The sequence below is a fragment of the Dryobates pubescens genome, chromosome 13 (genome assembly GCF_014839835.1).
Source record: "Dryobates pubescens isolate bDryPub1 chromosome 13, bDryPub1.pri, whole genome shotgun sequence".
In the NCBI taxonomy this organism is placed as follows: domain Eukaryota; kingdom Metazoa; phylum Chordata; class Aves; order Piciformes; family Picidae; genus Dryobates; species Dryobates pubescens.
Window position 1 is genome coordinate 15711008 of NC_071624.1, and position 27557 is coordinate 15738564.

The 27557-nt window shown below is 38.4% G+C and overlaps 1 protein-coding gene across 8 annotated transcripts in view; it reads right to left on the bottom strand.

The window, feature by feature from the left end:
* Positions 1-27557, bottom strand: part of NLGN1 (neuroligin 1) — a 479009-nt gene that overhangs the window by 197059 nt on the left and 254393 nt on the right. For all 8 annotated transcript variants that reach the window (XM_054166806.1, XM_054166804.1, XM_054166811.1 and 5 more), the window contains one exon: positions 21453-21605. In XM_054166806.1, coding sequence (XP_054022781.1) covers positions 21453-21605 — 153 coding nt within the window. The remainder of the gene's footprint in view (positions 1-21452; positions 21606-27557) is intronic.

Consider the following 27557-nt stretch of genomic DNA (forward strand, 5'->3'; position numbering starts at 1 on the left):
ACAACCCCTCTGGTCAGCCTGTTCCAGTGCTCTGTCACCCTCACAGTGAAAAAGTTTTTCCTTGTGTTCACATGGAACCTCCTATGCTCCAGCTTGCACCCATTGCCCCTTGTCCTATCATTGGACATCACTGAGCAGAGCCTGGCTCCCTCCTCCTGACACTCACCCTTCACATATTTATAAACATAAACGAGGCTGCTCCTCAGTCTCCTCTTCTCCAAGCTACAGAGACCCAGGTCCTTTAGCCTTTCCTCATAAGGGTGATGTTCCACTCCCTTCATCATCTTTGTGGATCTGTGCTGAGGTCCTTCTTGAACTGAGGGGCCCAGAACTGGACACAATATTCCTGATGCAGCCTCACCAGGGTAGAGGGGGAAGAGAACCTCCCTTGACCAACTAACCACACCCCTTCTTGTAAATACGGACACATTTCTTCTGCAGCCAGAACTAAAAAGAATTCTCATGAAATCAACCACAATTTTTCCCATGACAGAAACAATAGGGACTGATATTCCTTGAAAAAGTCTCTGCCTACAAGGTTTCATGGAAGAGATTTGCCAAGAACAGTGCCATGCAGCATGCATTTAGTCAATGCAGTCAAAAGGTTGACTGCCTTTACCACCAGCTCTCAGTGACATTGCTTTTTAGAAGACTAAGATATTTGGTTTCCCTTTTCTTGCTGATTAGTAAAGCAACATCTTTATTGTTTGATAGATGTTGATACTCTTAAACTCTCAGACCCTGATGTGGCAAACATATCCACATGAATGCAATTAATTGAGGTGAAACAAACTGGACCACTCACTGAGAAAAATATTCATGTACTTAAAAACTTGATGAATACTTCAGCTGTTGACTTGAGCTAAAGCAAATTGCACCAATTTTAAGCAAGAGCATTACTTCACTAATATCTTCAGTGCCCCAAACCTCCTTGAGAATACACTTGATAACATATCTCATTTTTTCCTGCACTTTTGCTGCCTCTGTTTATCACAGGATTGAAACTCAAGCACTGCATTTTAGTTTCATAGTCTCATGCATAAAGGAAAACTGCACTGCTGATCAGTTTGTAAATAGATATGAACAATTATGTTTTCCTCTCCGGAAGCCATGGTTTTCCTTATTATCTCATGTGACCTGAAAAAAAAACACCAACAAACTTGGCTTCTCTACAAACATTACAAGAAAAATAAAAACCTCCTGAGTATTTTGACAAAATATTGCCTTAGATACTGTCACACTGTCTGTTCTGCACTTGGGAGGACACATCTAGAGTAGTGTGTCCAATTCTGGGCTCCTCAGCTCAAGAGAGAGGGAACTACTGGAGAGAGTCAAAGAGGGCCACAGACCTTATTAGGGACTGGGCTGGAGCATCATTTTTATGAGGAAAGTCTGAGAAACCTGTTTAGCCTGGAGGAGAGAAGATTGTGAGGGGATCTAATATACATAGAATATACATAGAATAAACCAGGTTGGAAGAGACCTTCAAGATCATCGCGTCCAACCCATCAACCAATCCAACACCGCCCAAGCAACTAACCCACGGCACCAAGCACCCCGTCAAGTCTTCTCCTAAAAACCTCCAGTGATGGCGACTCCACCACCTCCCCAGGCAGCCCATTCCAATGGGCAATCACTCTTTCTGTATAGAACTTTTTTCTAACATCCAGCCTGAACCTCCCCTGGCGCAGCCTGAGACTGTGTCCTCTTATCAATGCTGATCAATATCTAAAAGGCAGGTGTCAAGAGGCTGGGCCAGATTCTTTTCAGTGATGCCCAGTGGGATGACAAGGGGTAATGGGCACAAACTACAACACAAGAAGTTCCACCTAAACATAAGGCTCCATCACATTGAGGGTGATGGAGCACTGGAAGAGGCTGCCCAGAGAGGTTGTGGAGACTTCCAAAACCCACCAGGATGTGTCCCTGCTTTAGCTGAGGGGTTGGATAGGTGATGTCCAGAGGTCCCCTCCAATCCCCACCATTCTGTGATCCTGTGATACAGGACAGATGGGAATTCATTTCAAACTGTGCTGCAAGGCTGCTGGAGTTGAAACATTTAGGTAGGAAGACTGATGATGAATAAGCCAGAAAGCAATGAAAGGAGCAAAACAAAGAGGAGGATTAGACTAGAATAGATTAAAACAGAAGTGTACAGAAGTGTAAAAGTCCATTTTATATGAAAATACTGTTACTATTTCTTGCATGGAGCACCATCCAGTATCAGGGGAAACATGATGATATCTGTAACAGTTTAATTTTACAGGTAAATCTCAGAGGTCTTTTTCTGTGATGCATTAGCAAAATCAAGCCAAAAAAAATCACAGAAAGTCAGAATATTCCCGAAGGCCTGAAATGGAGAACTGCAAAATCAACAAACTTTTGTGTGAGATAAATCAAGTAAATTAATTTGGGACATCTGTAGCTGCAGACACTGTAGTGGGAATGACATGCAGTCAGTCTGACTGCAGTTACTCCCACGATTTGCTTGTACTGCAGACACAGGGTAAACCAGCAGTGTATTAGGTCACATTCAGCCCTAAATGCCCCAAGTGTTCTCATAAAATTGTCTTCCACCATTATCAGCAGGCAAATCACTGTGGTGCCCTGTGGCCAGGGTTTGCATCGTGGTTTTGCCCTGATAAAAAGAACTTGCCCTTCAGGTCTGATTGGAAACTTAAATACCTGTTTTGTTTCAAAATCCTCTGAGAAACCTCACTTTATAATGAATATAATGTCAAAAAATGTCACTTACAAGTTGACTTCCTCTATAAAAGATTTTTTTTTGGAACAAGCTGTGGGTGCACTGCAGTCCAGTTGTTCACTGCTATCTACAGCAGCACTTTGAGGAGGCTGGAATCCCATAGGGAACTATTCTTTTTTTCCAGTATATTTGACATGTTCGGCTGTTAGTGCTCATTATGGTCATTATGAGCTATTACTGCTCATTATGCTGTTAGGCAGATGACACCTAGATTTACTGAACTAATGGTGATGGGGGTGGAAGAACTCTTCTTTTCAGATACATGAGTAATCAAAAAGGAGAGCTAAAAATCTTTGAGATGAGAGGAAGAAACAGAGGTATTGAAAGAAACACTAGACTTTGAAACTCAAAACAGAGATATCAGATGGTGTGTGCCATTCAGCATTAGGTGCACACGTCCCTCTTACATTCACCTCCCTCTGGTTTTCTCTCTACTAAGCTCTGGAAAGTGTGGAAACTGCTAGAAACAACAATGAACCTAAGCTAATTAGAAGAATAATTCCAATATTACTGTTCTATTTTCTCTGTGCCATCCCTCATGCAATGACACATTTCACTTTGGTGACTTACTTTGCTGATACAATTCCAGATAGCCTTAGGCATTACAATTTAATTATTATTTAAAGCAAAATTAGAAATATTGGCATAGGCACAAAATAATATCAAGAGCTATACAGCAATAGGACTGTCTGAAAAAAAGTGTTCAATTACATATTTGCTTTTTCTACTATGAATATAAATCATACAAATTCAGAGTCTGGAAACACAAAATTGCAAGAAAGGGATAGCAAACAATGCTTCTCTCATAAAAACTTACACAAGAAAGTGGTCAACAGGTTAAACTGCTTAAGTCACAGTTACCACCACAGTCATTTTTTTTCAACCATCATTGTTTGCTTTTAAAAGATTTAGATTAGCTATTCAGACGAGGGGAAATACATGACTAGCTATAATATTTGATTTGGTTTCACTAGAATTTAAGCTTTATTATGTGAAGAAAAGAGAATAAACATAACTTCCTGTAGAATAAATGGATTATAATGCCAGTCTTTAGTTTCAATTCCATTACCACTCCAGATGTAAGCATACATGTTCTGGCTTTCACATCTACTCAGGTCCTCTATTACCTTCCCTGTGTGTCACACAATTCAACACAGCACTCAAGCTCCTTGACAAGAAACTTCAGAATAAAGTCTCTGAGGATGCACTGTACAGCAACAGCTTTAAGTATTATGCACTCACTAGTGTAAAGTGCCTAGTATAAGCTGGAGGATCAAGGGAAAGGAAATGCCATTGCTACCTGCTATTTGGTGTAGAACACGAAAGAAGCAAGTAATAATCTTTCCCCTCATGGTTTCCACTCAGCTGTGTACAGGCAGGCAGTGAAGCCAGTGTTCACTGGCTGAGAAACAAAATAAATGCCATCAGGATGAAAGTGTGGAATGAGGTGCATTAATCTGCCTGTTGCATCTCAGAAACCAAATATTTGGACTGTATATAGCTATAGTGTTGAAGTCTCACAGTCATAAGCCCTATCTATCTCTCTGTAATGAACCAAAGAGAAAGTCATTAGTAAATTGGTCGGGCGTAATTAACAAATGGATAAATAATATGCAGTGGCATTTGTTTAATCTGGAGTAATTTTAACAATCTGTTAAATCTGTTATTTTAACAATTTCCAGTATTGTCTCTTTTGCTGAGGAAGAATTGCAAAGGACACTAAAAAAAAGATCTTCTTTTCAGATAAAACAAGCCAAAACAGCCTAGCACAGCGTCGTGATACAAGGTGCCAGCTCAAACTTATGGTGTGTCAGTACTTGCCTGCCGGCCAAATTTTCACTTGTGGCAGTCTCTGGAGGAAAGAAACATAACTGAATATGCAAATCCTTCAACCTCTAACACATTGAAATGGAGTCATTCTGCCAGTAACAACAACTTGTATCAGCTTTAGGTTGGTACCGTCACGACAGGAGCCATCTAACATTTAAATAAGTACAAATGAATATACATTCTGGCTTAATTTCCTTTTTAAATGAAGGAATTATCTGAGCTTTTGTTCTTGACTGAGAATTGTCTGATGGCTAATCCTGCACCCACAAATAAAATCCAGCGCTCTCCTTATGACCAAGAACTGTATTGCCAGATGCCATGAATGCAGTGGACAATTACATCATGTTATAAATATGGGGCTTGATCCAACACAATTAAAATTAATGATTTTTTTTTTTAATTGCCTGAAATTTGCTAAAATCAAGGTCATCATTAACAGATATGGTCACAGTTTTAAAAGCAATCTAGACAATTGTGATGTACCTGTTCATAGGATCTTGCCACTATCTTGCACATCAGTAAGTCAGTATGGGTGCAGTTTTAACTGAAAAAAACCCCATTGTTTTCAATGATCAGTATTTGTTTCTCTAAAAAGAGACCATTTTTACTATTATGAGCCAATAAAATACTAGAAAGACTTTATCAAGACAATAAAGAACAGGAGGATAATTTTCCAGTAAGTGTCTTTAGAATTGCTAATATTCATTTTACAACTGAAGTGCAAAGTAGGTGTAGTCAGGTGTGAAGTACACTTTTTCTGCACTGAGAATCAAAGGGGAGAAATACTTATTTTTCCAGTTTCTTCAGAGAAAACTTCTACTATTTTCTTTATTATATTCTCCAAGTTCAGATTCTATAAACATCTATTGTATGTTAATTTTATACAGAAAAGCAATCCACCTGCAATCAGCAGAACTATTCATGTTTAGAGTTAATTAGGAACAAGAGAAATAAGGAGTGGCTATAAAATCACAAAAAAAACATTTTGGCCACAAAGATCAGGCACATGGAAAGGAAACAGCAAACCCATAAAGGCTCTATTATGTTCTAGAGTGCTCTTTCTGTTTATTATGCTCTTGAGATAAACTTCCATCTACCTCAGATCACAGAATCACCAAGGTTGGAAGAGAGCTCAAAGATCATCAAGTCCAACCTGTCACCACAGACCTCATGACTAAACCATGGCGCCAAGTGCCACGTCCAATCCCCTCTTGAATACCTCCAGGAATGGTGACTCCACCACCTCCCTGGGCAGCACATTCCAATGACTCTCTCAGTGAAGAACTTTCTCCTCATCTTCAGCCTAAACTTCACCTGGCACAGCTTGAGATTGTCCTCTTGCTTCAGACTGATAGGAAACTATGGTACTGCCACTGACATATCTTTGCAGTTGTACCATTATAAATGAGAGAAGTATTTAGCATTAAAGAAGTCTTTCAAAGCTTTGATTCAGGTGCTATTAGAGGAGCATGTTGAGGTTATCCACACCATCTGGAATGTGACAACACACTGTGCATTGAAGAATGCTGGATGAGTGTTGCCCTCAACTAGGAGCAATGTGCAGATGGCACAGCCTCAGTTATGAGAGCATGCTTAATTGTGTTTGAAAAGTACAAATGAAACTAAGAGACTTGAAAAGAAGTAGACATCCTTCTGAAGGGATGAATGAGTAGGAGAAAATGGAAAATATAATATGAGGACAACAGCTGGGTAGAGTAAGAAATGTAATTTTAACTACATTGGAGGAAGAAGCATTGGAGGATTTTAATTTATCACAGAATCCACAATTTCCTTCTAGGTTTTAAGTCATTTCATACACTCATTAGTATTTTCAAGATTATCAAGGCTGCTCAGTATTTGATGGAAATCCATTCCTACTTTAAAGAAAATATTCAACAAACATGTTTAAAGTTGCTTTAAATTACTAAACCTCTACATTCTCCCTTTCCTTCCTTTGATGTGCCACAAGAAAGTCTGCTGGCACGGCACAAAATAAGGAATCGTGGATTTTGTACTGCAGTGAACAGCTGCCTGTTTGTCCTACTGAGTGTTAATGCTGACCCAGGTAGCAGTGTTTTATAGTATGAAGATCAAAGTGAAGCTTAGCCATCAAAATCACATTCCAGCCTTTGTTTATTACTCTTAACCTTTCATCTGTGCTTTATGCAGTACTGGAAAATACAAATATAAACCAATAGTCAGAAAGTCCTGGTTTGGTGAGTGATCCTGATTTCTTGACTGTATTAACAAGTGCTTTCCTCCTCTCAAAATTCTTCCATCATTAAAACATTTCTTCTGAAGAAATGAGTGACCTACTGTACAAAATTCATTTTTCCCCCTCAAAAAGTAGCACTGCAGTTTGTTTGATTCTCCTTCAAGATATTTATGTTAAAGAGTTGGTGTCAATGAAAACACTTAATGAAATAATGAAGCTTATCACTAGCATTAGTTTGTCTTTTGCATAGTCTTTTAAAACTAACATTATTTTGGGAGGAATTTTTATCTTTTAGGTTTTTTAAGGAACTGCAGCAAATAATGTCAGATGTATGTAAACACTCTTAAGGGGGAAAAAAAAGAAGAACAAAACCATTTATCACTTGTATTCTTACAGAGAATTCCCCAAAGATGTCTTTAAAGAGCCTTCTAGATTCTTCAAGTTGTTAAGCAGGGGAGGTTTAACCTGCTTTTTGCAACTGCTAAGAGCTGTTAAGCACAGGAAGTTTAACCTGCTTTTTGCAACTGCTAAGAGTTGTTAAGCACAGGAAGTTTAACCTGCTTTTTGCAACTGCTAAGAGTTGTTAAGCACAGGAAGTTTAACCTGCTTTTTGCAACTGCTTCATTCCAAAGCATTTCACTACTGGCATTCACTGAGAAGCTGCTATTAAAAGTACCTTCAATCTGCTTTATACATGTCAACTGCAGAAAGCTATTAGCTGTAATTGGCAATTTAATTTCCTTTCTTTTTTTTTTTTTTTTTTTTTTGCTGCTTTTAGTGTATGATCAGCTTCCAGAAAGCAAGACTTCAAAATTTCACTAATATACCCTAAGCGATGTATTCACCCATGGCATAGGCAGGTTTTAGTTAAGGAACTGGTCTTCATCAACCTGTGATTTTTCAGGATGTGTCAAGAGATGGGGGAAAAAAAAAATGTGCTCAGGAATTGCCACATTGTGTGGAAAAGGAACACCGAGATGAGTGACAGCACAGAGGAAACATCTTGGCATGATGAAAACAAGGAGGGGGGGAAAGAAGATGCCATATAGTTCAGTGGTTGGTTGATAGGCTGAACCTAAATAATTGGCATCAAACTAAAATAAGTCAGCACTTTGTGAGTATAGGTAGAGAGTACACTGGATCCTTTCCTAAGTGGAAAAATGGCAAAGAAGGGAGAAAAATGAGCAGCCTTCCATTCACTTATAACTTGCAGTCTTTAGCACTCCTCAGAATCAAGGAGCTCCTTTTCAGAAAACCCTAGAGCCAGATGAAAAAGCTACGGCAGACTTCACTTGATCTGACCTGTAACCATGTGATTCTTCACCCCTCAGTGTTTAATTTCTGGGTAATACTAGGGTAAGTGCAGCATTAACCAAAAGAGCTTGAAAGGCTTAGCTTAAATGTGAAAAAGGTTCTGCATCTCTGCTTTGGATGTAAGCCACTGTAAAGTTTGCAGGAGACAGATCATTATCTCTCACTGCCAGACTGTCAAAACAGAGCTAGTTTGCCCTACTGGGATGGTAGAATGAGTAATCCTTTCTGTGCCTGTGGGCCACAGGCTGAAACCATAGCAAGTGAAAGTAGATCATATATCTACTCATATAAAAAAAAAAAAAAGGTAGTAGTGTGATTACTGCTTTGCAGAAATGCACTTTTATTTTTGACTAAAGGAACTCCAATGGGCCAACTCACTTTCATGTCCAGTCTATGCAGAGATAAGGTTTGTCCAGATAATCAGAAGCCAGCAATAGGACAAGGGGCAATGGCTACAAACTAGAACATGGAAGGTTTCACTTGAACTCATGGAGAAACTTCTCTACTTTGAGCCTGACAGACCACTGGAACAGGCTGCCCAGAGAGACTGTGAAGTCTTCTCTGGAGATTTTCAAAACCTGCTTAGACATGTTCCTGTGCAACCTGATCTTGGCATACCTGTGTTAGCAGAGGCTTGGACTGGATGACCTTCAGAGGTCCCTTCTAGCCCCTACCATTCTGAGATTCTGCAAGTTGAAAGATCAGATAGACATCTAGAGAACAACTCATCTGCCCCCTCACAATACTTGGTATCCCACTGTGATGCCTTAAGAACACAGAATCACAGCCTTGAGGTCGAAGCGACCTCTGGAGGTTATTTAATCCATCACAGAAACGTTCAGGTTGGAATAGACCCTCAGGACGCCAAGTCCAACCAAGAACCCTACTCTACAAGGTTCATGCCTAAAACATATCCCCAAGAACCACCTTTAAACATATCCAGGGATGGTGACTCAACCACCTCCACGGGCAGCACATTCCAATGCCTCCTCCCTTGCTTAAATTGTGTACAACTATGGCAGGTTATTTAGGACTGTTTCCAGGTGGAGTTTGAATACTTCCATCCACCGGAGGCTCCACAACCTCTCTGACCACCGTCAAGAGTAAATGAGGTTATTACTGGAATGTCCTGTATGATTAGTCCCATTGCCACTTGTCCTTTTGCTAGATACTGCTATGAGGAGTTTTGTCTTCTGGGTTTGTTTTTTTTTTTTGAAAAGTCTTCCTCATTGTACAGAAACTTAAATGGAAGCTAAAGGAAACCAAAGATCTTCACATGCTTGTTTTCATGTCCTTAATTTTCCTGCATGTTTCTTACTTGGCAGTGAGAAGTTAAGAACCATGTTCTGAATGTGTTTCTGCAACTTTCCAGGATGACTTTAACAAACAACTATTAACACACATTGATCTTCACAACTGATTTTGTTTCTTTCAGAGTGAGATTGATTATTTTTACTCAACTTGTGAAGATCTCCAGGGAGAATACACTGAGGAACCACAGAGAATGTGAAGGAAAAAGCTTTTAAAGAACTCAAAAGTTTTAGCATCAAAAGAACGACTAAGTGCTTGTGTACATGAAAAGTGAAGTCTCATGACAAAAGCTCTCCTTTGTACAGTCAGACAAAGGAACTTGGTTTATCTGTTTCTATCATCCAAATGTCAGCATTCAGTCCTTAATGGGAAATAAATCTACCTAGGCTCATATTTCAAAATTGTTTTGTTGGAGTGTTGTAAAAGAATCATATGAAAGCAGAAAAAAAAAGATCCACATGCTATCACTGCAATATTGAAAACCTGCCCAGAGTCAGTCTGGAACATTGTGAAGACTTGAATAGTGGTGAGCCACAAAGGTGCTCACAAGAACAGGAATAACAGAGAAAAACAAATACACTGGCCCAGTTTTATTCGGTTCTCAGGCAGCAGAAGCAGATTCTCCACCCCTTTCAGAGGCACTGCACCAAGTGGTTGTCCTGTGGATGAAAAATGTTGTCATTGCTGATTCTTTGCTACAAACCACACATAATTTCCTGTTTGTGGCTGGTCCTAGTGAAAACAGATCATGTTCTAGACAAGCAGATGATTCCTATGGACAGCTTACTGGCAAGTGTTTTGCAAGAGGGCCTACTCTGTGGTAAGTTTAGGCTGGATGTTAGGAACAAGTACTTCATAGAAAGAGTGATTGGGCATTGGAAAGGGCTGCCCAGGGAGGTGGTGGAGTCACCATCCCTGGAGGTGTTTAGGTGGAGGTGTTTAGGAAGAGACTGGATGGGGTGCTTGGTGCCATGGCTTACTTGATTAGATAGTGTTGGATAATAGGTTGGACTCGATGATCTCAAAGGTCTCTTCCAACCTGGTTAATTCTATTGTGTTCTATTCCATTCCATTCCATTCTATTAACCTGGAACTGGTAACAAGACATTATGTGCAAGAGGAGGGCTTTCCCCCCAAATCTGTAAGATTACCCCGTGTTTTTATGACCCTCAGCAGCATCTGTGACACACTATAGCCAAAAAATGCTGTATTTTTTTATACTTTGCCTGTCTGGGGGGGAGGAAGGAAGGTTAAAACTAAGCATTGATTCTAGATGTCACTTTTCCAAAATAATCAGTTCCACTACACCTAGGGAATATACTCCTGTTTGTAAATATGTTTGCATGCAGAACTTTCAAAAGAAACTTACGAAGAAAAACACCTGCTGCCATGACTGAATTTGAACCAGAGATCAAAACACTACCTATGAAATATTTATGAAATGAAACCAGCCAAAAAACTATATAGAATTTCAAAGGATGAAGAAAAAAAAACAACTCAGATGATGTGCTTATGGAGAGGAAAGAAAAGGAAATGTATGCATCATTTTAAAGCTGTTTAAGAAGGTGACCATGAATTTCAAATTGCTGCCACTGCTTCCATCGCATTTAGTTAGACCCAACTGCAAAGAGGGAACTTGGGCACCACTACAGATGTTGAATTTCGTGGTTGCTGAATAATGCACAGGGTATCTTGCTATTTATCAATAAGAATTTTAAGCACATCTTTGGCTGGAGGGAACCCACATTAGGAAAGACCCATACTGGCAAGGTAGATGCTTAGTGAATTCTTTTCTTTTAGGAGGAAAATACATTAAGTATCGAGTGCATTTCCATTTTAACTTTTAAAAATACATTCAAGGACCTAAGGATAGACAAAATCCAAGCAACATACATCCAAACAGCTATTAATTACAGCAGGAGAAACTCAACAATGAACCGGTTTGTAAGCTTTGAAGACACAGGACTTGCAAGCTCATGAAGTGTTAAAAGAGAAAACATCAAATAATCAGAAAGAAGTGGTGAAAAGAAAGGTAATACTCCTTTTACTGAACACATTTCCCTTTCAGCCTACTATAAATTAGCCTTCCTAGTTAAGGACTCTATAAAATCAAAAGGAAAATATTTAGAGAATTTTTTTTCAAGAGGCATGTAATAATAAAGTGAGTAATTATAATAGCATTAAGATGCACAGGAGTGTATTTTACAGGGTCATTAATATGGTTCATGGGTAGCTGAAAGCACATGGCCTCTGGCCTCATGCCTCACAGCACACATGGGGCATGCATTAATGGCTCTGTAAAGCACACCCTATTGCGTCTCACTGCTTTAATAATGCCTTATAAATGCAATGCAAACCCATTTTCAGTTGAGCTAGGGTGTTTTGCTGAAGTTGAAAGGAAAATTTCAGCCAAAGAAGCAAATCAACTAATGTGCCATAAATTAGAACAAGTAGAGATGGAAACAAACTTTCATGGAAGAAATTAATTTCCCCATTGAAATCAGTAAGATGATACAGAATCAGAGAATTACAGGATACAGCTGGTTGGAAGAGACCTCAAAGATCATCCAGTCCAATCCTCGACCCCCGTACTCACAGTCCCTAAGTGCCAGGTCCATGTGCCACTTGAACTCCTCCAGGGATGGTGACTCCACCACTGCCCTGGGCAGACCATTCCACTGTTTGAGAATCCTCTCAGTGAAGAAATATTCCCTAGCATCTAGCCTGAATCTCCCCTGGTGCAGCTTGAAAACATTTCTTCTAGTCCTGTTGCTTGCCACTAAAGAGAAGAGGCTGCCCTTTCCTTGCTCCAACCTCCCTTCAGGTAGTTGCAGAGAGCACTGAGGTCTCCCCTCAGCCTCCCCTTCTCCACACTGAAGAACCCCAGCTTCCTCATCTGCTCCTCACAGGCCATGTGTGCTCCAAGCCTTTCATGAACCTTGCTGTCCTTCTTGAGCCTTGCTGCGCTTCTCTGGACGTGCTCCAGCACCTCAATGTCCTTGATACAAACAAGTGCTTACCAAATTCACAGGGCATGAGAACCTAAGCAAGGAAAGCCAATTAGGGGTAGGTTTGCCTTTCCTTTTTGAAATTATTTGGAGTTCTATGGCACTATGCCTCTTCTCTCTTTGTATTTCCTACTTCTATACCAAATGCTTCATTCCAAATAAACAAAATAAAGCTATGCCAGCAAAAGTGCCCTCTCACTGAAATCCTGGTGAAAACTTCTGAGAAGATAAATCATGAGGAATACAGATTTCAAAAAATCAAACATTCAAGAGCTGACAGAAGACTATAGAAAAAACCAAACTTGTGGGATCAGTAGAATTCTTGAATGCTTAGTGAGTCTCCCAGAGAAAAACTGCTCACTTCTTTTTCTGTTTCATTAGAATCTTGAAACAGAAAAGAGTGGGAAATTACTGCAGAACAATGAAAAACCCCAATAAGATTCATTCCTGTCTTGCTGCTCATTTAGAGCAACAATAAACCTCCTGAAACATGGAGAATATATTTCAAATATTTAATTAAGATACATAAGTAATCTTTTCTTTTCTTCCAAAAATATCTTCAGCTTGCAACATGTGCAACACAAGAGAGATTAAAAATACTTCTACAAATATGTTAGTATCTATTATTTATAGTGGCTTGCAGGTAATTTTCATACTTTGCTTAATAGGGATGTTAACCAATATACATCATTTCCTGTGGCCTTTCATAGGCCTCTGTCTAGCAGTTTTTCATGTAATAATGTATTCAAATTCAGCTTTCACCAAAACAATATTTATTTGCTAGCACTTTGTGGGATGTAAGAAATCAGTATATCAAACATTGCAGCCTTCTATATATTCTCTGTTGAAAAGCAATGCAAATTGCTACATTTTACTGTAGTATTTTCTGTGTTGGCTAAAGCAGGCACTTGCACATGGATCACACACTAAACAGGACTGAAAACATTAGGACTCTCTCTTGCCAGCTCTGCTGCCAAGAGAGTTTTGTCCTCTACATCTATTGTTCCCAAAACTCTTCTGAACCATTAAAAAGTGCTGTTACAACTTTAAAATACAGACCTTGCTCAACTGGTATCAAAAATATCACGAGGTATTAGATCAAAGAAGTATCAGAACAGTATTTGAGCTAGTACCTATATATGTAAACTAATTTGCACATGAACAAACATAAACCAAGCAATTTTATGCACTTGAAATGTGTGAAAAATGAGAGCAACATTTGCAATGGAAATCCTTGTCAAGTTATCTATTGCTTCCAAAGCCCCACAGTACACAGACTGATTTAAGTTTCAGAAAACTTGGGACTATTTTAATACATGTAATTAAATGCAGTGAACTGGGAATTCAGAAATATGCTCTCTATTTGTCCTACTGGTTCTATCAGAAGTACCAAAAGGATCTTCATTTGCCTTTTTTCTGGGCATGAATTACTCAGGAGGGAGCAGTGCCCTGCCCACCAAGACTAAGCACAGATCTCACCCAGATGCTGAGCTGCAGCTTATTTCTTAATGTCTTCCAGTCTTGATTGAAAATCATAATACTGGAAACTCAGAGGATTATTTCAGTGTTGGAATGCTCCACATTTATCATCACCTCTTGGTTTACAGTCAGACAGATCCTATCCTGGGAAGTTTGGCATTCTGGAAAAAACAGCTACTGATGATGAGGCCAAATCTGGCTTCCTGACATGTCTTCCATCAGAAGACAACCAAAGGCTTAGGACAGTGTACAGTGCATAACACAAGTTATTCTGTATACCTAAAAAATGTGTAATGCTGTAGATTAGAGGTTTTGTACAGGGTCAGTGATGATGTAAAAACGATTTGGTCAAATATCACTTAGATGAAAATGAAGGTAACTACACATAGCTAGATCATAAAAATTGCAGATAACTTCATGTAGGATAATAGAGTTAAAGACTGATTTTTTTTTTCCAAGGGAGTTAAGATATCTCTAATTTGTCTTCAGCGAACACTTTTTCTTTCCTATTTTGCAAATATTATCAAGCTGAGGTTTATTATGCTCTCGGAGATAAATCTGCTATTTAGAAAACCTGGAATACTTTTATTACATGATTAAATATTGATCAAGGGAATTTATCTTACCCAAAAGTAATTTCTCTTGACAGAAAAGACACAAACTGCTCTTATGCCAAAATGAATAGTTTTAAAGTTTGTTATTTGTTATTTTCCTGTATACCAAAAAAGAAGTGCAGTGACAAATGTTGGAATAAACCTGTTATTTAAAATGTACCTGTACCAAGACAGAAACCTATTAAATGGCAAGCAAAATGATGTCTTCGTGCCCTGAACAGCCAAAAAAAAAAGCACGGGTGTGTATCCATCTATCCAAGCGGGTGGATAATGTCAATTTGCTGTGCTAGAAAAAGCACAAATAGAAAAGAAATGGTTCATTTTAAAAGTGCACTATATATTCAGGGTTCCCATTTCATAAATATGTCGCCTGCTGTGCACTGCAGTTGACCCTTTAAACATATCTAGTCAATAAGCTATTGTTTACTGCGAGTCCATTTTGTCATTTTGATGGTACAGGCTCAAGGGTGGCAATCTTCCTTTCCCTGCTTCGCCGCGTGCATGACTCCCTTTGGCCAGTACTGGCTCACACAGGGGGGGAAAAAAAAAGCCACCAAAATGTCATTAATTACAGCAGGTTTGAGATCTGAATGTTAATTCTATTAATGGACCGATGAAATTAGGCCACTGTAAATCTAGACGAGCTGTGCTTCGGCCTCCTGCAAACGAGGCTGACCTGAGGTTACCTACTGTATTAAACAAGAATTGTCTAATACATTTTTAGAATTCTAAGTGTGTGTAAATCAGACCTTGTGAAGTACACCACCAGAGGGAATAGATAACTGCAGTACGCTTTCCAGCTTATCTTCTTCTATTTATCTAGCATCAAATTCATTTGGAGTGCTTCATATGAAGAAACGGTGATGCCCAAGGCTAAGGTGAGATCAGATAAAGCCTTCTGGACACTTTCCCTACTGCCTAATCCCCAAATGTTAAAATTTCATTCACAAGCAACTTAATATTCTATCTAAAGTCTGTCTAAAGGAGACTTGTTCTGAGGTTGCCAAGGGTCCCTAAAAGTATTTATGAATTAACATTCTCTGCAGGTTGTTTCAATTCAGAAAACTTAAATTAATGATTTTTGACTGCAGATACTGATGTGTTTTGCTATTAATTTCCCATCTTTACTTCCAATGTAACGCGCTTTTAATTAGGCAATAATACATAATCTTCTGCTCATCTATCATTTTTACTCAAACATGTTAGGTAATGGATAATAGAAAAAAGGCTCATCAGAGACCCTTTGATGGAAGAGCAAAGACAGAATAAAATGCCATCTCCTGACAGTACCTTTAAGGTTTCATAAAAAGATAATGGATGTGCTTGTCACTGACACTAACGATCAAACATTTTCCCACTTTTACTGGATATTACATAGTGAACCATAAAAGAAAACCCCTACAGTCTAAGCAATGTAGGGGGGGGAGAAAATTTTTAAATCTTGCTCCATTTTTAGTCTCCTTTGATATCTAACCAACACACACTTTCTTATTCCAGTTACTTTCATTGAATAGGCCCTATGCCATGAGCTTACTTTCACTGAAGTGAAGAGGAAGTGTCTCCCTCCCTTCTTTGCAGGAAGAGAGACAACTCTCCAGGTTGTAGAATAGGAATATTATAGCCTATGTATGTGACAGAGGGCACTCATTCATCATAATATCTTCATGAAGTATGAAAATTAATCTGGAATTAAGCAATTTGGGAAAGGCTTTTGTCTAAACTTGATATATGATTTTGAAAGACAGCCTCTGCTTAATATTTTCAGTAGCATTACCATTATATCAAATTAAAGAGAAAAGGAAGTCAGCAAAAAAAGTCTCCAAGCTATGTGATGGGAGAAATACAAAGTAAATAATTACCAAAATAAGGATCAATCAATTTGACAAATTAGATTAATACTGAAAAATAAAACAACACAAAACCCCTCACAGATCTAATTTGAAAGCACTGGGTAGGGGGCAGAAATAATAGCATGTTACTTTATTTAGACATAGAAAAATATAACAAGACAACAAGCTATAGCCAATTACAACAGAATTAGATTCCTGACACAAGCAGGTACTTCCAAGTTGTTCTGAATTAGTTTTCAATATAATATATTGTCATCTCTGTATCCAGTCCTGCAAATGGTTAACTAGATTGATCTTGTGCCCCTGAAAACGCTCCCCAGCATACAGTCTGAAATTACTAGAGTAAAGGGAACAAATCCATGTGCATAAACTTACTCATAAAGGAAAGGTTGTGCATTAATTTTTGGCTGTTGGGAATGTGCAACGTTTCACTGAGTGATAGATGGATAATGACAGAAATGCCACTGGGCTTGGCACAGATTGCCCAGTGCTTACTGCTAGGCTTAATCCTTATATTTCACCTACCTCTGTAGCCAGTAAGATACCACCAGTTGGTATGATTTGACACAGAAGCAATATGTACATTCAAACCTAATGCATTTCCCTAATGTATCCTGACACACAGCAACAAAACATGTTAAGGCTTAATAAGAGTCATCTTGCATCACTACATCATCCATAAAGCTCTAACAGTCATTAACCAAGGTAGGAAAGGGCTTATGTGACAGTATTTTTGATTTGTTCTGTTCTCACTATTCGGAGTTCCAGCTTGCATGAATATTGCAAACAAACACACCACTGAAAAATTAAGACTTGGGATGGAAAACACAACAGGCCCCTTCTAGGAACAGTCCTTCTCAGAAGGAGCTCTGTGAATGAGTAGAACTTTCCCAGTATCCGTTTTCCTAGTTGTATAATTTCAAATTCTAGGCAGCTAGGCTCTGTCACAAAAGGAAGCACTGTACTTTGGAGCCCCATTGATTTCAGTGCAGTGATTTGGGGAATAATGTACTAGCACGAATAAGGACATCAGGCCTTTGAGTATGCTGCAATGATTTTACTTTCAGTATTAAAAGTGTAAATGGGAAAAAAAATGAAGTCGCAGAACACCTGGACAGGTTTTCTACTCAGCAATCCCAGTCAATAGTCTCCAACTAAAGACTTAATGACAACAAGGATTCCTATACCTACTCCAAAAGGAAAATTGCTTATAATTAAAGAAAACATAACCAAGATTCACATCTGTGTGTGCTTCTCTTTTGGCATAAATCATGCTCTTAGAGTAATAAAACATTTACCTTCCCAGTGCAGACCTTATTCAAAATGCCAAATGAAAAAACACAGAACACTTTTTTTTCTTCCTTTTTCTTTATGACCACCTTTTAATCCAGACCTTTGGAATGACAATTTACTCTTTCTGTAGGGAAGATCACTGCTTTTGAAGTGGTAAAAATGAGGAATTTAAAGAAGTGCTAAACCTAAAGATTGCTGTGAATCGTTCTTCCGTCCCCCCAGTCCAGTTTGTGATCTGCATTAAAAAAAATGTTTCTTTCAGTTCTCTTAAAGTCCTGTGGTTAAAAGGTAATCAAGAGCACAAAGTATAAATTAATAAAATAAAGAAACAGGCACACAGTTAGCATAAACCAGCTCTGTCCTTTCTCTCCCCTCTTGAGAGCAAAAGAGGCAGCAGCCAATGCTGACCCAAAGCATTCTCCGTTACTAAATAAACCTTTCATAAGACAGAACACAGAAAACAGCACTGGCTGTATTAAATCTATCATGATCGTTTCTGGATCTGAAACAGACTCCTTTTATAATCCTTTTCAATTTTTGGGGGGTGAAATTTAAATAAAAAGCTCCTGCATTTTACCAGATGGACGTATGCTAAAAAAACATTTGAAGTCTCACATTAGCCGAGTTCAAAATGCAAACATCTTTGTATCTGTCCTTTACTGAAAACAAGGCATACAAATATGCCTGCACTTACTCCTGTCTTCTGTCCTTCAAGGGTATTAGACTACTCACGCAGTCTTTGTCACTAGACGAGGCTGCGCAGGACTCGCATTTAAAGAGAATCTAAAGAAGATATAAATAGTCTGCTTCCAATGGCTTCTTAGTCAGTAGTCTTCAATTTTCCAGGGCAAACAGTTCTCTTTTCCATCTTATCTTTTTTTTAAGGAAAGATTCTAACAGACTTTCATTCTCAGACTTGTTTCAAAGTTGGATCAGGAGCTCACTGGGGTTTTGTTCTTTTTTTAAATGCACTTGCTCCATACTGCTTTAATTTTTGTCATTGTTTTCTCTTTTCCAAATGGATTTCACCTTCATGGCATTTCTAATATTTTATTTAGAAGTAAATCTTGCATCTCCATAAAATGCAGGCCTTCAAGGAGATTAGTCTATGTGACAAAGGATGCTTCAATTCAGAATAAGTAATCAGAATGCCACCAGAAGTTGTCTACTGTGGACTTAATAATAGTACTGTAAGGAATCTAATATCACAATATAACCTTCTTTTCCATCACAATAGACCTGGATGGAAAATGTTGCTGTTGCAACTCTAAATATTTATTTAACTAGCCTCTTGTTAAGAAATATCACAGTGTGAATCCTGGCGAAACGATGGCAGAAACCCTGGGACTTGCAGAGATCGTCTGTGCTAAGATACAAGAAACCCAGACCAACAAAGATCGTATGAAAGTGAGAACATAGACTTTACTTTGTCCCTACATCTTCTCATGTGAAAAAAAATCCCTATATTACTTCTCCCTTCACAGCCAGGCATTTAGAAAAAAACAAAATGAGACCTAGGTGTTCCACAGGCAACAGAGACTAAAGCTGAACCTCTCACCTTTTGGGATATAATCAGATAAGGGAAGCTGAGAACTTGTCAGCTATATGTTTGAAACCCATCTCTTATTTAATGGAACTACAAAGAGTAACATTCTGCTGTAGAGTGCTGAACAAGAGTTTTAAAACAGTAAAAGTTAATATCTACTAGGATTATGCAAAAAGTCCTGCTTGGAGGCTATCTTAAGACCAGGCAGCAAAAATGCAAACTGTGCAGATTGTTTCAGGATTACCACTCTGCTTCTGCACTACCTATTTAGTGACATGTCATCATTATTTATTTAATGCATAACAGATAGGCACTGTACCAGACACAAAGCATATGAACAATTTCTACATATAGTTAACAGGTGCATTTATTTTACTAAGAAAACCCTGCAAGCCCGAGACAGGATTATTTCAGTTAGTTTGAAAGTAATTTCAAGTATTTATACCAATCACTGGATTCTACTGTGAGTTTTAGAGGTTTTAATGTAATAGGTCCCACTTAAAAGAAAATTAACTCTGTGTCCCTTGAGGGTCTGTAAAGACCACAAAGTCCAAAGAATCACAAAAGCACGAACACAAATGCAATCCTAAACTCAGTAAGATGTTAGCGGTGGGTTACCTCAGGGATTGCTGTTAAATTACATGTGGAAAAGCCATTACCATCCACAAAAGTGAATTAACTTTCATCTTTCAAGCAGCTAGCCCTCTCAAACACTGCAAATACAAGTGAAATAATTCACCAAAATAAACTGGGCTTTCAGATTACAGATACTGTATTACTGGACAGAATACTACTGGCATATAACATGGACAAATATTTGGAATGCCAAGGGTGAGAGCACTGGTGTAAAACTAAAATGTCAATTAGAAGCACAGCTACAAGCTATCAACTGCTGCATCATTACAAAATATCAGCATTTCATTCCTTAAAGAATATATGACAAATGAAACCTTCCACTGGATGCTAAGAAGATAAATCCAGCCAAAACTAGTTATGGTCTTTCTGAAAATTATTCAGTCCCTGATAAATCACAACTCTAGCAGACTCTGTTTCAAAACCTAAAGCCAAAATCCATTCCCTCCTTCCAAAATTCAAGTGCATTCATATGTCAAATTGTCAACAAAAATGAAACCATTGGAAGAAAATTACCCAGGCAAGCAAACCAGAACTGGTGAATTTGGGGATTATGCTAACTGGATTCAAAGCACAATGAAAGAGAGCAAGGGTGAAATAAAACAGCCACACAAAAGAAGACCAAAGCAGCAGACACTGCTAATGGCCATGAATTGAAAGGAAAGTTGACTGGTCTTTGGAACCAACTCACTGCTGTGAATGACACCTGGCCTGTGTAAGCCACGGCTTCAGATGTGACAGGGAACACCCTCATACCTATGTAAGTATTCTGAAATCACCGTTCCAACCTCTAATATCCCAGAATTGAGATCCTGCTTTCAGGAGTCTCAGCATGCAACATTTTGGTAGGATATACAGAAGTAAAGAGCAACAATCATATTGTCACAAGACCTGGCAAATTTATGTCATGAGTATGAACAAACAGCAATTATAAGTTTTCAGAAACACAGTCCAGAAGAGGAATACCACACAGGTCTATCAACAGCATCAGTGCATCCCATTCACTGCATTTGAAACACTCAAAAGTAACTCTTGATTGCTCCCTAATTTGGCCTAGAAAAGAAATATTGGAAGTATTGGGACCACAATGAAACTCAAATGGGTAAAAAGTCCAGCACTTAATGAAATGTTTCCATAACCTTCTTTGCTTTTACAAAGCATGAAAAAAATTGTGACCATCGAAACCCAGTCTCTTTCTTCTAGCTGAAAACCCTGATGTCTGTGACCCAATGTTTTGAAAAGACCTAACTCAGTTGTCTGTGAAGTAAAGCATCACTGTTATTCACAAAAAAACCAACACACCCAAAACAAAACAAAACCCCACAAAAACCCCAAACCCTCTCTTCTGTCTAACAGCTCAGGACCGTGAATATGTTTCATACCACTAAAAGCATAACAAAAGGTTTTTCCAGGTAACACTTGCAACATCTTTATATCTCATCCCCAGAATACAAACCTTTTCTTTTCCAAAGACAATAACAAGTTGTTGTCGCTCTTTCACTTGCCTGTTTGCAGGTTTGTTAAATACATTCTCACGCACAACATGAATAGCATTGCAGATAGCAGGGATTAAGGGAAAGCTGAAAGCTTCTTACCAAGTACCCCAAGGCGATAGTTGACTGTGATGACTATCACATTCCCATAACTTGCTAGAACACTGCCATCATATAAATTTCCAGTGCCTTCCATGTAGGACCCTCCGTGAATATACACCATCACAGGCTTAGGTCCCCCACTGTCCCGAATGTCTGGAAAAAACATTAAGACACATTTTATCTCAAGAAAGTACCAAAAAAAAAAACAAAAAAAAAAGAAGAAAAAACAAAAAAGAAGAAGATACATGCAATATATATATTTAAAAATTTATTTATTTTAGTGAGGTTATTTTTCTTGAAGTGTTTCTCAAGCAACATCTTTTACATAAGAAAATGGGGAGGTGGTCATACGTGTTTCATTGTGGCTTGCCCGTAGCTCAAGTCCATCTTTTTGAAACACTTGTTTGCCTTAGAAGAGCAGAAAGGAATTGAAAATGGTAACATGTTTGCTCAAGCACAATGGGGCAGTGGACTCATTCTGGTCTTTGACGTAAAAAGTGTCTGCTAATATCAGTGTGAACTCATTAAGGCAAAGTCTGAACACTTATGAAAGCTCAGTCCATCTTTCCGCTCGCTTAGCTAAAGGTGATTCACCATATTGAGGTAAAAAAATTTTCTGCTCACACAACAGTTGTTGACTGCTTCCAGGAGGGCAAGCTCAATAATTTATAAAAGGGTATATAAACTTCCTTTTGATAGGTCTGAAGTCTGCATTCTCAAAAAGTACTTTGAAGCTGTTTAACACTTACACCTCGAATGGATATTATTTGTAACCTGGGTAGCCTGGTGTTCAAGGTGTGTGGGAACTTATCATTTTATTAAATTATTAAAAGGACCCCTTACATTTGGAAAAATAGCTGCCTGGAACAATGCTTCGAAATAGAATCATAGAATTGTTAGGGTTGGAAGGGACCTCAACGACCATCTAGTTCCAACCCCCCTGCCATGGGCAGGGACACCTCACACTAGATCAGGTTGCCCAAATGCCCACCCTGAATTCATGCAAATTGTAAGGTTCTCAGAAGTGACACTGAATGCAGGAAACAATTTTAAATCTTAGAAGCTCTGTCATTCTCTCAAATGACAACAAACTAAGATATAGACACATTGTGTTGTTTCTTTTTTTAATGAAGACATTGATTTGGGTGTCCCTGTTCCCTAAGCAGTCTGATTTGCAAATGGATGGAATAACATTTTTAATATCTGAACACTGCTCCTTGTGAGGAAAGTAGTTTCAAATGCCAAATCCAAGTATTAGTTAGTGGTGGGATAACATATATCTTTGAAGTATTTTTCTGTTGAGCAGGAAGGAAATCAGCTAAGGTGTACATTTAAACTTTTACTTCTGGATTAAATTGTATTTTGATCTCGTTTACTAAGTGCCTGAATCTTCCCTACTGACCAAGTCATAATATTCCATAACATAACAGCCCCCAACCTTCAAGAAACTTTGGAAAAAGGAACTGTATGGAGTATTCTGACTTGAACAGTTTTCTGTCATTATGGCACTATTCAAGTGACTTCCCTGATTACTCCAGCATTTGAAGAAACCTCAGATGTGTTGTTTACTCCTCTGATTTGGAGGAATGTCAGTTAAGAAGCTTTCAAGAAAGCTCTCTGTAGAATTATTTGAATTGTCTCTCGGCACCATAAAGACTACTAGGTGTGGGCAGTTACACTAAAAGCCCTGCTTTTAGAATTTGCTGAAGAAGGTAGCACAGATGTGTCTGTTTATGGAAAGCCAGTTGCTATTATGATTTTATATTGATTCAAATTGGAAGAAAATGCCAGGACAGTCAAGATCAGAAATTGGATCTTCAATATTGGAAGTACTAGGATAATCATTTACTCAAGACCAAAAGGATGATGAAAGGTTGTGCATGAAATTGCTTGTATTGCTTTCCTCAGTCAAGCATACGGTAAGGGCTTTCCAACATGCAATTTTCAGAATGTAAAGCTAAGAAGATTATGTATCTTCCTTGTCCATAGCATAGAATTATGAGCTCCTGAGGTTTAAAATCTACAGCAAGGAAGCAGTCTTTTCAAATTCATATAGTGTTTTCACTGGATGGCTTGTTCATAGCCCACGCTTCCTTCTCTCTTTTTTTTTTTTTTTTTGCATACAAATATGGAAGCAATAATAAATTATTAATCTGAAATCACTGTGTGACTGTTCCCAGCAGAAATTGTACACAGTTAATTGTATGCTTGGTGGTAGCACAGGGGGAGACTGTCTCAGAATTCTTCTTTAATTAAAATTACATAGAATTACAGAGCACCAACTGTGAACAGTAATGAAATGCTGGTAGTACTGGCCTGTTTATCTGGAAAATAATATTGGAATGTTTAGAAAAGAATGGGTGCCCTTTATTTGAGAAAGGAAGCAAATATTCATGAATAAAATCTGACATAAAAGAAGTGATGCTCTGAGTAAATTCTGTCTATACCACACTTCGGTTATTTCCTACCAACAATAATCTTGTAAAGATTACAGACAAAGAAATACTATTTTTCAGCTCTCCCTGTCTGCCATGTCAGAGCAGATGACATGCAGTATGAATTTTCCTTATGCTGCTTTGCCAAAGTTTTCAGTCTTGTGAGTAATCCCTCCTACAAAAGAAAAATGGTGCTTCTGTGTGCCTTGGGAAGTAATCTAGCACTGGAGACATCTGTGAGGCTATGCAGCATTCAGCTGAGGCTAGTGGCACTTTGCATTAAGGACTGTATAGCAGCACTAGAGCTCTTCATGTGAAGAGAGATTCCTGCATTTTGGTCTTCCACTCTGTGGGATTGTATCAGTTGCAGTCTATAGGTAGGAATATCTGAGAGGTGCAAATATTCAGCTGGGACAGTACTGTTTAAGTACAGATCTTATTAACTAGTAGATGTTATTAAAGAACAAGATCAAAGAAAGAGATAAAAGAATCAGACCCTAATCAGGAATTGATTCCTACCAAAAAAAGCATAAATGTTCCCCCATGAAAACTATCAACCTTTAAAATTACAATGGAGGAAGCGCTAAGATAATACTCTGGGAGGAGAAGCTCTGTATTGGTTCAAAAGTGGCAGAAGTTTTCAGAAGTGCTTATTAAAAGGCTCAACAGAGAAAATAACTGAGATTTTGGCACTCAAGATAGCAAAGTCATTCTTTTCTACAGGCAGCTATCAGTCCTTTGTGTGCATGCGCCGGAGTGGCCCCAGCAAACTGTAGTGACAATTTCTCACACAGATTAATAGTTATTTATGGATGGAGATTAATAGTTATTTGTGGAAGCAGCTCATTTGGAACCTGAAGAGTTGGGGTGCTAATGTGGCATTTCTGCCAAGTGTAGATTTATATACTGGTTTAATTTAGTTGTGTAATGTACTTTTTGTTGCATTTTATTAAGTGTTGCTTTAATTAAAAAGCAGACATTAATGTTTTCAATGATATATACAGAGATAATAGTGTGCAAAAGCCTTCTCAAATTCAACTCTGCTCAGTTTTTATTCACACAAAAGATAGGGTTTGAGTGTTGTGATTTGTTTGGCTTTAAATTGCTAGTTCATAAAGAAGATCTTAGCGTATAGCAGGAAATGATCCTTATTTACATGACATATACATGAGCTTTCTTATTATGATATCCATCATCCCTTTCTTCTGTCCTGTTCCAATGTTTGCTGCGTCTAATTTTTATGTCTGGTCTTAATTACAATTACAGGCAATTTAGGAATAGGGCTGTCTTTTATTCTGTGTTTTTTAGAGCACACAACAGGGAACCAGGGCTGACTGTGAATACCAGTCACAATTGTCATATATAACAAAACATAATTATAGCTTCAGTCATTTGAAGCTGATGTGAACTGGCCACGTGACTTACCAAGTATGGATTTGTAAGGCACAAGGAAAGTGGGAAAAGAAGAAAGCCTACCTAGAGGCAACTTTGCACAAAAATACAACTAGTATAGCTCAGATGTCACAAGGAGAGATATTATAAATGTCATTTAAAGCTTGTGACATTTTGATGTAGAGTATTAAGTAAAACTTGGGTTCCAAACGTGAAACCACCCAAGATTAGTAGAAAAATGTTAGACTGGTTAGTGTAAAACCTATGTGTTCCTCACACAAAAATTATATGGATACAGGTGTAGTTCTTCCAGAAGATCTTGTCCTAAAATATTTAAGTAGAGCACAGTACCAATCAGTGCTACTCTTAATCATTTGAAAGCCTCTTAACAGTATTCTAACAGGGGGTTTTAACAGTATTTAAAAGTATTGATCTTTCAGTTCAAATCTGTCTGATGCCTCATAGATGCACTGCTGTTTTAAATAAGCTAGATGTCCTGAGACTATTGTAGTGATTATTAGCCTTCTGTTAAGAGTGGCAGAGGTTCCAGACATGTTTCATATTTTAAAACACATCCTGCACCCATCAAATTTTCAGAAAAATGCTCTTATCTCCTTTAGTTCTTTGGTTTTGTTAAATCAGTGGATCATTTAATGCACTCTCCGACTAGACTGACCTGAAAGTGATTTGAGATTCTGATGGAAGACTATATGAATGCATATGCTAACATGAAAAAAGGCCTGTGCTTGTATAGGTAAGGAACTGGAGCAGATTCTGATGAAAGTAGGACCTCAAGGGACTACTCTAGGGAGCCTAGGTAGGACTACCTCCTAGCCAGCTAGGTAGCAATTTTAAACTATTAAAAGACGATAGCTAGAAATGCAAAAGCTGACAGACTTTACTGTACGAGCAGTATTTGGCAGTGCTAAAAGTACAATAGAGCCCCAAAGAGGTGCTTAAATTAAAGGTCTGTCAGAATTTTTATTATGCACGTTTTCAAGTATTAAAAATACCACCACAAAAAAATTCAGCACAATCTGAAGTTCTCAGTATAAAGGGAAAATATAATCAGCAAAAATTAATACACAAGTGACACTGGAAATCTATACCTGGGAGCCAGAGTCACAAAGTTAACATGAATGGGTGACAGGGTGAGCAGGAATCATGACTGCATCCCTGTGTATCAGTTAACAAGTTCATCCAAAGCCATAGGATCTGTGCTTATTCCAGCCTAGCTGGAACTCATTAAAGCCTATAATTAAGGCTGGAGCATGTGGTTGCTTTGCGAGGTAGACAAATGTATTCTGCTGTTTACTGAGCTTTGAAGTCCGAAAACGTACCCCTAATGCCAGGCGGAAAGATTTTCTCTCCCTGTTTCTTACCATGACAGTAGTTGAAAGCAAATGAAATGCTAAACTTGGTTTATTTTAATACTAATGGACTGATGGAGGTTTTTGGAGAAGATCCTCAATTCTGAAATGTGCTCTTTTGCGCCAATGACGCTACAGTCTGTTAAGCATAAGAAGGGATTTGCAGATGCATTCTGCGTCATTAGCAAGTTAAAATTTGAGTGGTTTTTTGTTTGTTTTGATTTAAAACACGCTCTGGACCAAGACCTTCCTCCAGTCAATGAAGTCAAATAGCCCGTATAAGACAGCGCATCAGACTAAATGATCAGAATCATCACAGTTACAGCCTGTGAACAAACAGCAACATCTGTTCCTAATCTGTCTCCTTTTTCACAGGAGAGATGGGAATGGAGAAGGGAAGAGTAGAATCAACTAGCAATTACGGTGCAGACCTTGCTTCCGAGGCACGTAGTCTGTTCTCTGCTTCACTATGGGCATGGTGTCTGCATTCCTCAAACTCAGAGCCTGTATTCCTCCTTTCTAAAAATGGAATAACAGCATTCCTCTGTTGCAGAGGGATGCTGTGAGACTGAATACATTAAACACTGAGAGATGCTCAAATAGAACTGGGGACTAAATAAGGATCTAAGATTGACAGATTGATGTGCTGGGTAAGGGATGTATGACAGAATGCTGGATAAGAAGAATTCATGTGTGAGCAATCCTTCATGGATATTTCATACAGCACTAACTACCTAGAAGTCCACTTCTGGTCCCTGAGTATATAGCTGATTAATCGTTTGTGTTGCTGTATTTGAAGTCAGGGTAAGGAATTTAGCACAGAAGAACTAAGGGTGCATAAAGAGCCACTGTTTGTTTTGCTATAGCCAAATTAAATCAAGTTAAATTACTACCTTGACAAAATTAAG